The sequence below is a fragment of the Harmonia axyridis genome, chromosome 1 (assembly GCF_914767665.1).
Source record: "Harmonia axyridis chromosome 1, icHarAxyr1.1, whole genome shotgun sequence".
In the NCBI taxonomy this organism is placed as follows: Eukaryota; Metazoa; Arthropoda; class Insecta; order Coleoptera; family Coccinellidae; genus Harmonia; species Harmonia axyridis.
In genome coordinates, this window is record NC_059501.1 from 27,515,588 (window position 1) to 27,528,419 (window position 12,832).

The 12,832-nt window shown below is 33.4% G+C and overlaps 2 protein-coding genes and 1 non-coding gene across 5 annotated transcripts in view; 1 reads left to right on the top strand and 2 right to left on the bottom strand.

The window, feature by feature from the left end:
• Positions 1–2,407: 2,407 nt before the first annotated feature.
• On the bottom strand, positions 2,408–4,984 carry LOC123675496 (tryptophan--tRNA ligase, cytoplasmic). Its single transcript, XM_045610856.1, has 3 exons — positions 4,743–4,984; positions 4,252–4,663; positions 2,408–3,201 (listed from the first exon to the last, which is right to left on the bottom strand). The coding sequence occupies exons 1-3, from the start codon at positions 4,870–4,872 to the stop codon at positions 2,517–2,519; spliced, it is 1,227 nt and encodes a 408-aa protein (XP_045466812.1). The 5' UTR covers positions 4,873–4,984; the 3' UTR covers positions 2,408–2,516.
• Positions 4,985–5,758: 774 nt separating this feature from the next.
• Positions 5,759–5,967, bottom strand: LOC123671762. The gene has a single exon (XR_006746180.1). It is a non-coding gene; the product is annotated as a small nucleolar RNA U3 (small nucleolar RNA).
• A 3,740-nt stretch (positions 5,968–9,707) lies between these two features.
• Positions 9,708–12,832, top strand: part of LOC123675503 (autophagy-related protein 2 homolog B) — a 37,078-nt gene continuing 33,953 nt past the window's right edge. The window contains exons 1-3 of one of the 3 annotated variants that reach the window (XM_045610865.1): positions 9,708–9,886; positions 11,430–11,618; positions 11,934–12,108. In XM_045610865.1, the coding sequence (XP_045466821.1) occupies positions 9,866–9,886; positions 11,430–11,618; positions 11,934–12,108 (385 nt within the window). In that variant the 5' untranslated portion in view covers positions 9,708–9,865. Of the gene's footprint in view, positions 9,887–11,429; positions 11,619–11,933; positions 12,109–12,366; positions 12,640–12,832 lie in introns of those variants that run through there. The other 2 variants (XM_045610878.1, XM_045610870.1) reach the window with 2 other exon arrangements.

Here is a 12,832-nt window from a genome sequence, read left to right on the forward strand (position 1 = left end):
GGGGGGTCCGCACCCCATCGGACTCCCTGGCTACGGCCCTGAAAATCGGTAGTTGTAAGAGGAAAAAAATCTATAGTTTCGTTTTGAACTGAGTAGTCACGTGGTGGTATTGCCTCTCAAGAACTTTGAAAGCATTCACAGAATTCAAAGAAAAGAAAATACATATTTTTCAACATTTTCAGTCACAACATGTAAAATTCTTTCCCCTTGATTGTTGATGTAGACAACCAATAATGACGGACGCCTGTGTATAAGATTGACGTACTGTACTAGTCTTAGGCGATAGTTGTAAAAGTATCGATTATTTTGGATCGATATAGAAGCAAGCCGTATAGGTACCGGTATTGTATCGCTTCGAAAGTATCGATACTTTGAATATCGATACAGTAATGGACTTAAAAAAAATATCAAATTTTTTTCATCAACCTAAATAATTCAAGAAGCATATTATTATAGTATTATCATTATTTTAAGGTTTTTTAGTTGAGCGGCCTTTTTTTGGATTGTTTTACGAATGTCGCGGATTTTTCTGAATTTTAAAGGTAAATTCGAATTTTTCGATGAAGGGACATCGACTAAGTAAAGGAGGGATACTCCTAGACTTACGTAAGCAAAAAAATGGAACAATTTTCCCGTCTACGCCAAGAAGCTACTGCCACGAGCTGAATCTGGTTCATTGAAGGACTGCTGACATGGCGCTGTTGGTGCAGAAATCATTTACATTTATGCCTTATAGACCTATCGGCAGATGAAATTTGCAAACCTCAGATGAGGAAACAGCCACATCTCTGGGACTAGCTTATATAAGGACCACACACCTCAGCAGGCCAGTTCTTACTTCTTAATCCTGACTATGTGATGGCTAAGAGCATGATAGCAGGTTTTCTATGCATCTTAGTGATAGCCAAGACTCGTAATGATTTTGTCAGATTAACCAACACCAAAAATCTTAGGACTGGGCAGGGTATAAAACCAAAAGATTAAAAAATGGTTGCAATTCTGAGCCCTAGTCAACTCACCCCGATAATCTAATCTAAATATATTTTAAATGCCAAGAACAACTCTGATATAGTGGGCACAATAGACAATAAGGTTGTGGTGCAATGAAACTCCTCTTAAATCTAAAATGTTTGCAGTATTTATCTCATAGAAATTTAACTGTACTGTGCCTGAAGTAGCGATTCGACATAGTAACAAAGCCTACACAAAACAGAACCGATTCTTGTAGCTCATACAAGCTCCTATCGTCTGAGAGGTTCCACAGACTCCTATGAGTGTTAGGATAAAAAAGCATTGGCTTCACTAAACAAAATTCAGAAGTGTTTCATGAATTTTTAAATAAACCTGTAAAATTATTTTCTGAAATATTAACACTTTGAGCTTGATGAAAATTGGTTTTTTGGGTATTTCATCCCATCTTTACTCAGTTTCTTCTTGACATTGTTCGAAGAATCTAATACCAATTGAACAATGGCTGCGAAAGACTCGCCTAATTTATGGTTTAACTTGTGTGTAATAATAAAATTGAAGAAAAAGGCCAGCGTATTTAGATAAAAATTACTTTCTCCACAAATTAATTGCATTTTGAAACAGATACAGTTAAATTAATACTGCAAACAGAATATTTTCTATAAAATAGGATGTGTTCATGCACACTTTTATGGTACATTAAGATGTTACCCTGACAAGGAATATTGTCATACTAATTTCATCAGGTTTAGGTCAATTTTTATGGTTAAAAAATTTATACTAAAATTATAGTTTCACATTTGATTAATAAAAATTTAGGAACCAATTCTTAAAATGAATATGAAAATTATTAGATTACCATTCAAGTTGGTTCTATCCTGTACCGTTCCATCCATATGTTTATAATTGTTCTACTAATTGACTTCCTAATTCCTTTGGCTGAAGAAATCAAAGCAGAAGGTAAGAAAACAACGAATGTGCAATGAATAGCACAGACTGGAAGGCCTTCCAAAAGGAGAAAACTGCTGAAGAATGTATCCCTTCATCTTCCCACTGAGGGAGAAACCAGGACGAATTTTAGAAAATGCTCAGATCAAAAGCAACAACCACAAAACAAAAACTGTATGCACAGAATGTGATGTTTCGCATCTTCTCATTCATAAAATTATTACATTTTTGTATGAACTAAATTTAAAATCAACACTTTCATTTCTTTTTCATCCTCTCAGAGAACTACTGTGGTACATTCATATACCATATACAGGGACTGATAGTACATACATGTACCACAGTTGCCACCCCCTCAAAAAAATTATACAATTGTGATCCAAATAATCATTTAAGCACCAAAATGTCACAAATCCAAATGAAACAAGTCCTAGCGTATCAGAAAAATACCTGTCCCGAAAGGTTTAAAAGCAAAATAAGAATTGACCAATTAGCATTCCAATTAATTTTTATTGCATATTATAAATTATAATAAATTAAGATTTGATCTAGTGAAAAAGTCAATTTTTTATATTTATAATTAAATTTGCATGTTCATCTCAAAAATTGAAAGCTAATTTTCTAGGTGTCATAAACTGTTTCACTAATTCATCAGTTACTTTGGATCGAGCTTCTTGATGACGATTTATAATAGGAGTAATTGTATCAATGAGGATCTTTTTTAATTCTCCAGTGAGTAGGACACCACTACTATAGTCTTTTTTTATTTGTTCTAATTTCTCATCATCTTCAAGGAAAAATGTTAAGTATTGGAATGAGATATCGATATCACAATTTCCCCCTTTTTCTCTATGCTCTTCAACTGTGGTTTGACCTCCAGAGAAAGCATGTTTATTTATTTTATTCTTCACCTTCTTGGCACTATCAGTTAAGAAAATAGTCGAATTCTCATCAGAAGAAGACATTTTCGTTTGCGCCCCTTGAAGAGCAGGAAGAAATCTAGAATGTAATAATGCTGGCTTTTGATAACCTATTCTAGGAGTGACATCTCTTGTCATTCTAAAATAAGGGTCCTGATCTATCGCACACGGAATGAGGCATGGTAGTTTTTGTTTGCCAAATATATCTGGAAATGATGTTGATAAGGCTGGAGTGGCTTGAATAGCTGGAAATGCTATTTTTCCAATTGGTGTACTGTCATCAAACCCGAATATTCCTTTAACTTGATTGAAGGTAACACATCGCTGAATCCTTATAACATTTTGATAAAACTCAGGGCACTGGCTGAAATTCAAAAAAATATAAGTATCGGTAACATCAATACAATACTCCATTGAAATCGTTATTAAAATAAGTATGTAATAATAAATTGAATTTACAAATATATAATTTGTAACTTAAACTATCAAGGTAACTTTCTTTACAGGGTATAATATTATATACTAGTATGTAAAGATTTTTATCACAAGATTAAATATTACTTATTAAAGTAGAGAAAAGGGAGCTATTGAAAAGCACAATGAGTAATATAAAAGGCATATACGCATATCTTGGGATATAATATACAGGGTATAACATGAGTGGTTGGCCATAGCCTACTGTTGAATGTAGGTCATCCAGACCTATATTTTTTACATGTATTAGAGGAATGTCGTTATTGTCATGAAAAATACATAATTCAGTGTAATAAATTCAATTTTCACTTTGAATGGCACCCTTTTTCCAAAAGAATAGCAAATGTAAGAATTCCTATGTAACTTTTGTAAAATACAGTCCTGTTTTTATTTCTTTTAAAATATTTGAGGTTCTAAGCTTAGATTTTAAATGTTGTAGCATTCTGTTCAACTTTTCTTCATTCTAAAACCCTCAGCACCATCTAAGTGTTGTAACACCCTGCGTAAAATATTGATTAGAAGTATGCATGACCACCCTGTAAATTCTTTTGAAACTAAAAATCGAGTTAAAAACAAAATTATGTAACCATCTCGAAAAATGCAAATTGTGAGTCTCCGGAACTAGCAGTCTTAGGATAAACAAGCCACTTTTCTGAAAGGCTAGGATGACTTGCATTCACCACTAAGCTATGGCGAACTTCTCATGTTACACCCTGTATATCCTGTTATGAAGTCACCTTTGGTAATAATCAATATTTGAAGTTATTTAAATGTTGAATTATCAAAGTTTCAGTCTTCAAGATCAAACAGCACAAACAAATTATATAGCAAGAACACCAATATAGCAGTAGAGAAATAAAGTCTTATATATAGCGCAGATCAAAAGAAAAAACAATTGACAAGACTATTATTACAAGATGATCAAATTACTGAGTCTCACCCCATATAATTGAGATCTGAAAAGATGAAGGTCTTATTGATATCAAAACCTATTGCAATGATATCTTTGGCATTCTCAAATGCCATATGTTGTGCCTCTTCCATTTGAATATTTCTCCAAAAGCATTTCTCATCATCGGTAAGTTGTATAACAAGAGGAACATCAAATGTATCTTGCAACCATTTACAAAACATGAATGGAACAAGGTGTCCCAAATGCATTGAACTAGAAGATGGACCTCGACCAGTGTATAAATAAAATGGTTTGCCAGCATCATATTGATTAAGAATTGAACTGAGATCTCGATGTGAGAAAACAATTCCCCTCCGAAGGAAGTGATGTACTTTCTTTTTAATTACATCTTCAAACCGACTTATTAGTACAGAGTCAATCTTAGAGCTTCCAAATTTTTCTGGAAATGCAATATGAATTCACTGTTTATTGATTAGTTACCTAAATTATTTAGGTAATAATTTGCAAAAAAAACTTACTTATTAATTTGTCATAATCTATTCCTTTTTCCGATTTACTTATTACGTTCCAAGGATCCACGATGTCTTCGTCATCATTGTGATTTTCGATATTCAAATTGTTAAGTTCTGTTACAACATTTACAGACATTATAATAAAAAGAAAGTAGTAAGTACAAATTAATATCAATTATCACAATGCAATAAAATACTGATACTTCTTCCAAAATAGTCTCTTCTCTGCCCGACTTTTAATTATTAACCTAAAAATTCTGACATTAGATCATTATCATTGACTCAATTCTTAGAATTGAGAAATTCTATGTTTTAAAACTCAATTAAACCCATTTCACACTAGCCTTTTTTCGTGTCGATTTCTGAGCCTGCCCGCCGTGGCGCCGTCTAAAAAATAAAATGTTTTTGCTTTTCGATATTCTGATTTTCTATGCTTCTGATGCTGCAAGCTGCAATCAACATAAACTTTTGCAGGAAGCTTGAAATAGTTATTCTATAAATATTTCAACATGAGCGGATCTGTAATCACCGAAATATTGAGTATTTCTTTTCCAATATTCTTCTCGAATTTTGTATAATTTTGATAATCCAGAATCTCAGCTCTATCGATTTTATGGTCACTGAAATATTGGATAAATTTTTCTCATTTTTTCCATATTCTTCATGAAAGTTGTATGGTTCTGGTTATATACGTATCGAAAACTATACCTTTGTGATGATGTTTCATTGTTTCATTACAAATTTTTGAATTAATTTTGAAAAATTTCACTCTTTCATTTCATATAGAATATCGCAACTAATATTATAAGAAATCTTTTGATAATAGTTTTGCTGTTACATTCCAAATTGTTCCTATTGTATTTATTCATTAATGAAAAGAATACACATCGAGTTCTTTTTAGTTGTAAAACGATTTCATAGCCAGAAAGTCATTTCTATAATTAAACTATTCTGTTATAAGTAAAATAATAAGGTGGATAAAGAGACATACAAATTAATATTATATTAATAAAAAATTAGCAACCTCTCAGAATGTATCGCATCCGTAAACTGGACAAGTCCAGGTGAACGATCATCGTGGGCCACAAGGATTTCCATGAGGAATTCCCGGGGCCTGTCTCACGCTCAGGAAGCGATACTTCGACTCATCGTCGAGGTTGCAACCACTCTCAATTTGAGTTGAGAATGTGTGAAGATATACTACAGAAATGATCCTGTGAAGTATGATCTTATTTTTAAAATTTCAAAATTTTGGCATGGTCACCATGAATGGTGTAGAAGAACTTGGTATAGCCAGTCCACTAGCGACCTCTGTGGCCAAATGATTCAAGCTTGCGTTTGTCAGTGGTTCAAAGTGGAACCACTAGGGGTCAAAAATATTATTTTGAATATCTTCGTATGATTTTGAATGGTTTTCTTAGTCGCACAATTAAGAAAGAATTTTTTTTTATTTTTATTGTGACTAATAATCCAAAATTTATCTGATTGGCATGAAATTTCGCAAAAGGCTTAAAAGTATCATTCGAAAATCCAACTTACTAAACCTAGTTTCTTCTGAATGACTCTATTTGAAATGCAAGCGTTGGACGCTTGTATCTGGTGGAAGATCCGTCGTAGTCGATGAATTCTCCAACAAATCGATTTGAGTGTTTTATTGCTTTCCCAAGAGTTTTGTGAGCAATTTTATGAAGAAATTGAACGGTGCTAGGTTCGCCTCACAATGGAGTTGGGTATTGTGAACAAACCAGGGCGCGTTGAAGGCGCCATTTAGAAATGAATTCTGAATAATTTGTAATTCGCTAAACTTCGTTGAGGAGAGTGCAAAATCCCAACACGTTGAAGCATAAGTTACAGTCGGATGGACAATGGTGTTGGACAAGATGAGTTTGTTCTGAATGGACACGTTGCTGCGACAAGAGAGCAGCGAAGGCAACTTGGCAAGCACCATTTTAGCTTTTCAGACATACCTAGTCCAGGTGCTGATTGAATATGAGTTTCTTATCCAAGATGACTCCCAAGTATTTTACTTTAGCGGTGTCAGTTGTGTATGCTTAATATAGGCGACATTCCGGCTTCGAGAAATCTAGGGTCAGAGAGTATTTTGGAGATTTTTGCTCTGAAGAAGCAATTTTGAAGAAAATAACGGATGTCACATCGATAGAGGCACATTCGCTTCATGAACGATTCCCCCGTGCCATACGGTGTCGAAAACCTCAGACATATCGAGAAATATTGCACCAGTTACCTGCTTCATTCGAAACCGGTCAATGCATATTCCAAGACTCTGATCTTCCAAGCAGCTGATCTGTGGTGGAGTGTTCGGGCCGAAATCCAAACTATTCGCCTGGGAAAATTTTCTTGAACATGACGATGTTGGTCAAGCGGAATTGATGACAGGAGGCTGATCGGGCAGTAGTTTTGTTTTGGGGATCTCTTTCACCTATCTGTAAAATATCTGAATTTCATATGATTATTACACATTACTACCTGTAACAGATCCGACAGCGTTGTCTGCTAACCATTTAAAGGTATTATTTGGAAATTTGGGATGCCATTGGGTCCGAGGGTTTTCTTCTTTTGAGTTGCGAAATGATATTTCTAGCTTCCACCATTGTGGTTACCTCTATGATGACCTCTTCATCGGGCATTTTCCATGAAATATGGTTTAGGTCTGCATCGGCTATGTTCGGTCTGTATTGGAGTTCCAAGCTACCAGCGAATGCTTCTGTTTTGTTTTACTCTGTATACACCTGTGGCGACAAAAAGCAATTAGACATAATGTCTGTGTCTAGACGAATTTGTCGTCACAATATTTAATAAAAATGTACCTGCATTAGTGTAAAAATGGTCTTTCGTGGTACTTGTGCATACAACTTTCTCGTTCATAAGGTTCTCAGAAAGATACAATAGAGAATATCTTTCACCTAACCTATTTAGTGTGCAGGTACTATGATACCATTGCGCAGGCATACAACTTAGAGAATAAGAAAAGGAAGAAGAAATTCATGGTATACAATATGATTTTATGTTTGTAATCCAGGGATAAAACTGGGAAGAAAAGAGTCGAGTGGATAAGTTACGAGGTGATGACCAGTTGAGTTAGTAGAATGTTCAAGGATGTTTCCAATAAAGTTCTCGTCTGTCGTCCATCAGTGTTTTAATATGCCCACGAAAACGTGATACCCCAAACACCATTCTACCTTGCATTCTTGGAAGGGGTTTGTATTAATGTATTGTGATTTCAGAACTTTTGCCATGTTCCAGAAAGAATTGTCCTCGTCCGATGCCATTATCAATTTCTGAACTCTCACAACAACATTGGAGTTGATTGATTGGGCACTGTTGTATCCGCGCGCAATTTTTCTTACGCGGTTTTTTCTTTCAGTTTCATGATGCAGAAGGGTATCGTCCGTTTTTGTTGGGACGACTGAGCATCGCTTGTGCTGGTCGCTTCTGTCATGGCAGTGAGAAGGGTTATTTCTTCGAAATCTTCTACTGCTTTTCCGATGAAGTCTAGTTTTGTAGCATGTTGGAACTTGCTTTCTCCAATTCTGTGGTTATTCCGTTCATTCTTCCACATCTTGTAGAACAAAATCGTACGAGAATATATCAGAAACGCACAGTTTTCATGGTTATATTTTATTATTATATGTTGGTACTCCGAACTTTCCGCCACGCCTTTATCTGTCAATTCATCAATTTGCCTTAAAGAAATCAGTTCTGCCAACCAACAATTTTCAATGCAAAAATCACTAAAATATATTTATGGAAATATTTCATTAATTTCAATGAAAATGCAATGAATTACAGAAAATAATGTATAATACTCGTAAAGAAGGCTCATTCTACCACTCGTTCATTCCAAAACTCGCCACTTCGTGGCTCGTTTTTGAATTTTGAACTCGTGGAAGAATACCAATGCCTTCTGCACTTGTATTATAAATAACTATTCCATGGATTTGGTGAACTTCTTCCAACCGATCATCTCTTTCCTCTTTTGCACTAGGCTCATGCAATTTCCAATACGCATAAGCACAGGATTATGATCCGAGCTTAGTGCGTTCCTAGTTGTGAGGTCGATTTTCCAGCTGACATTTTTCACTATGACAATGTCTGGGATTCCTGATATAGTTGTGGTATGTTGGTTCCTCTGGGACCATTACCAAAATCAAATTGGCAGTTGTCTATTTCAAATTTGCATTGAATAAGTTGCAATTTACAAAATCAATTTAATGAATTTGGTAATTTCGTAAAAAATTATATCTTGCATAATTTCCTTATGCGGAAATAAATAATAACTATTTATAAATTGAAATCACTAACGAGAGTTAAATCATGAATTGAAAAATATTATCTTGCCTATCCAATGCAGTAGGAATGAATCTCTGGATATTAGCAATGACTTTCGTACAATTAGTAACAGCTATTATGCCACTATTTTCATTTTCATTTTCTTCTTTTTTTTGGCACCATTATAGAAAATTTGCAAGTTTAAGCCAGTTGCCATTTGCGTTATATCACGCACAAATCTGCTCCTTAAAATTTACAGCAACATCCTTAAGGCATCTTGTTTGCTACTGACAATTCGATAAACAATTCATTTGATTCATTCCCATGTGAACTTTAAATGGATAAGTGCCAATTTGAATTTGTTTATTGTCAATCTGAAGTAGCCTAGTTTCAATGTGGCTTGGATTATTGTCAGTTTGTCTTTTGATTGATGCCAGTTTGAAATTGAAGTTGCCAATTTGATTTTGACTAATGTCATTTTGATTATAATTAGCGCCAATTCGAACTTGAAAAGATAGGGACTGCTGGTTGGGACTTGAATGTTTTCGGGGTAGTAGCAGATTCACAGATTTGCCGCCTGTGGCCTGTGTAGGCTATTCAACTTTTGCCACCTCTGAATTTTGATACCTTAGTTCACAATCATAGGTATCAATTACATTTTCTATCAATCAAATTCTGACTTTATTTATGATTTGTGCTCCATCATTTTTGTTTCATCAACTTTTCCCTATGGTTATTATCATTGAGAACTAATAAGGTACCGTGTCATACACTGGATTATTTTCACTGCAAGAAATTATTATCAAAAAACATTATTTCAAGCGAAGAATATCTCAATCATGTGCCACTTTCAAAGTAAGGTAAGGTATATATCAAAACTAAACAATTCTTACATAATGTAAATGAAGCTTACACAGATTATATACATTTGGCGAACGTTTCAAAAACATTGTTATTATACTCAGTTTAAAAACGATACAATAAATTTTCTTTTCTTAATTATCTGTTAGTAGGTATTATAGTTCAAGTTGAATTAAAAAGCATCACAATACCTTTCGCAATAAATTCGCAAAACCATTAATTATATCATCGTACAAAATCTTATTCCTTAGTATATTTTATAAAGCGTTCAGCAATTGTTCATGTATAGAGATCTTGAAATATTGAGTATTTGGCTCTGTTTATAGGACTTTATTTCGATTTTTTTTTTAATATTTTAATTTTCCTCCAATTTTCGAAATTCGTACTTTGTGTGTATAATAATATTCTTTTTATTCTGTAAATCAAAATAAAAAATCAATAAGCTTAATCTGCCGAGTGCCGACTCTTGAAATAAAATTTCGCATAGGCTTTAACCTACTCAGCCTGCTGGCAAATCCGCCCCTGGCCAACACTGTATTCAAGCGGAAATTTGTTATTCGTTATTCCTTTTTCCTAAGGGCCAAAACCAAGTACAAGACCAACAATAACCACAGTCATTAGTGGTTATCCGCTTGATAACAAATTTTAATAAACAATCATTCACATTTTAAATCGTATTTGATGATTTACCAGTACAATTTATTTTGGAAAGTATCCATCTTACCCCTTCTAAGCGACGCTGAAAGAATCAGCCTATGAAAAAGCGGCTTTATTTGAAGGGAAAACGAATATAATATAATTCGAATATTCTTGAATTATTTACCAATATAGTTCAGTTTAGAAAATAACCTATGAAATAGCATAGCGTGCGAGTTATGCATATGACTACGAAAAAAATATGATTTATTCGAATAGCTGATATTTTGTATTCGAATGCAACGAATTAATTTGATAATCGAATACAGCATTCGATTTTGGATTCGGATGACCCATCACTCAGTGTTGCCAGACAAGCAGATTTCTTCGTATTTATACTGATTTTAGAGGAATACAGATTACCTCTGGATACACATTTAGAATTACCAAATTTTGAACGAAAAACTACCACAATCTGTTGAAAACAGATAATAAAATAAAAATAAATAACAACTATCAAATGTTCCTACTGCATAAAAATCCCGAAAATGTTTATTCCTCACAACGTATACCTAATTTAATTTTCTCCTGTACATTTTGCTCCATGCCATCATCATCATCATCGCTGGATCTAACTCGGGGACTGCCCCATCATAGAATATAAAATATTGTTATTCTATATTATATTATTATTATATAGGTACTCAAACGCTTTTGATATACAGATTTCAGTTGTTTCTACTACAGATAAATAGCTCAAGTTCAATGCATCTGGCAACACTGCTATCACTAGTTATTGTTATGTTACTATACGCATTTACGGAAGCATCTGTTCCTCAACTCAGCTGTCTGTGTGTTTATACCAATTCTATGAGACCTAAACAAAGACAATTGTAAATATTTTAGTTAACAGCAACAATGATGTCGATTAGCAATTTATTCAAAGATCCTAGAAAACTGCGAAATGATATTATACGTTATATTATTGAATCACACTTTGGGCAAATGTTTAAGGGAGGCACATTAGATCCATCGCAAATAGAAGTGGAACCCATGAAGAAGGCAGTTATTTCATGTTTGGATTTAGATGAGGAGGTAAGCAGATAATATTCTAGTACATTTTTTTATCTGTGACTTATTTTTCTATGAAAATTAAAATTCATTAGAAATCACATCAAACACATATCCAGCATATAGCTATCAATACCCTATTTCGAATTATTTGGATTAATGAGAAATATTTTATTGATTTTTTATTCACCCTGAAGTGTTATGACGAATTCTTTTTGTTTTTAAAATATTATGTTATGATTAATATTTTTAATTTTCTAAAATCAATGATGAATACTAATGAAATAAAAATAATTTTCTATAAGAATATGAATAGAAATGACAACATTGAATTTTTAGTTTTTGAATGAACTAGGGGACCAGTTCAATTTTCCTTTGAAGATTGTCCGAGGACATATAGATAAGTTGCATATGACTGCCGAATGGACAAACTTTTTTCAGGAAGGTTTTAGAATAACTGCAAAATTTGAAGGTCTTCATTTAACATTAGAACCAAAAGAAGATATTGATGATGGTAAGGGCGAATTTGTTTAAAGTACAAAAAATACAAACTTCTATTGAATTTTCTTAATGTTGACTGTTGATACTGATAATGACAATGAATCATTCAATTGAATTTATGTGTTATTGTATTCAAATAATTGATTAAATATGAAAACACATTTATGTGTCACAACTCGACTGAAACCAACAATTCAATACAGGATTGAGTGCCATTGTGTGGGTCTGTGATGAGTGGCCTAGTCATCATCGAATTCTTGTATTGAGTTGTGTTGGTGACATATAAGTCTATTTCTGTCTTAAGGCATCGATAAAGATTAATTATTAACATTTAAATGCATAATTTAGTGCATATTCAAAAAACTTTGAATTACAAATCTATCTAAACTTGCATCTACAAACCTATTTGTAAGGTTGAAAATATAATGGAGCGGGGAGGGTAGATTAAAATATCCTACTGTATTTAAAGTGACAACGCACTATATGCTATGAATTACAATCTACATCTGTGAAACCTTCAAAGATGCTGTAGACAAAACGTCAGGTAAAAAACCGATTAGTCCATGGCTAGAAAGCCTAAAAGCATTTTCATAAAATATTTGAAAATTAGACCAAAAGAGCCAACAAATGTATAGAAGCTGAAGTAGATATTTTGAATGCATCCTAAGAACGTATTTGCAATCAAATTTAATTTTAAATGTTTTCAACTTTGTTATTCAGACTTTTACACAATTTCA

Coding starts and splice junctions, on each gene's coding strand:
- LOC123675496 (XM_045610856.1), bottom strand. CDS start 4,872: ATGTCTGTAAATGTTGTAACAGAACTTAACAATTTGAATATCGAAAAT. Junction 4,664..4,742: donor AGATTATGACAAATTAATAA/GTAAGTTTTTTT, acceptor TTGCATTTCCAG/AAAAATTTGGAAGCTCTAAG. Junction 3,202..4,251: donor TCAGATCTCAATTATATGGG/GTGAGACTCAGT, acceptor TTTGAATTTCAG/CCAGTGCCCTGAGTTTTATC.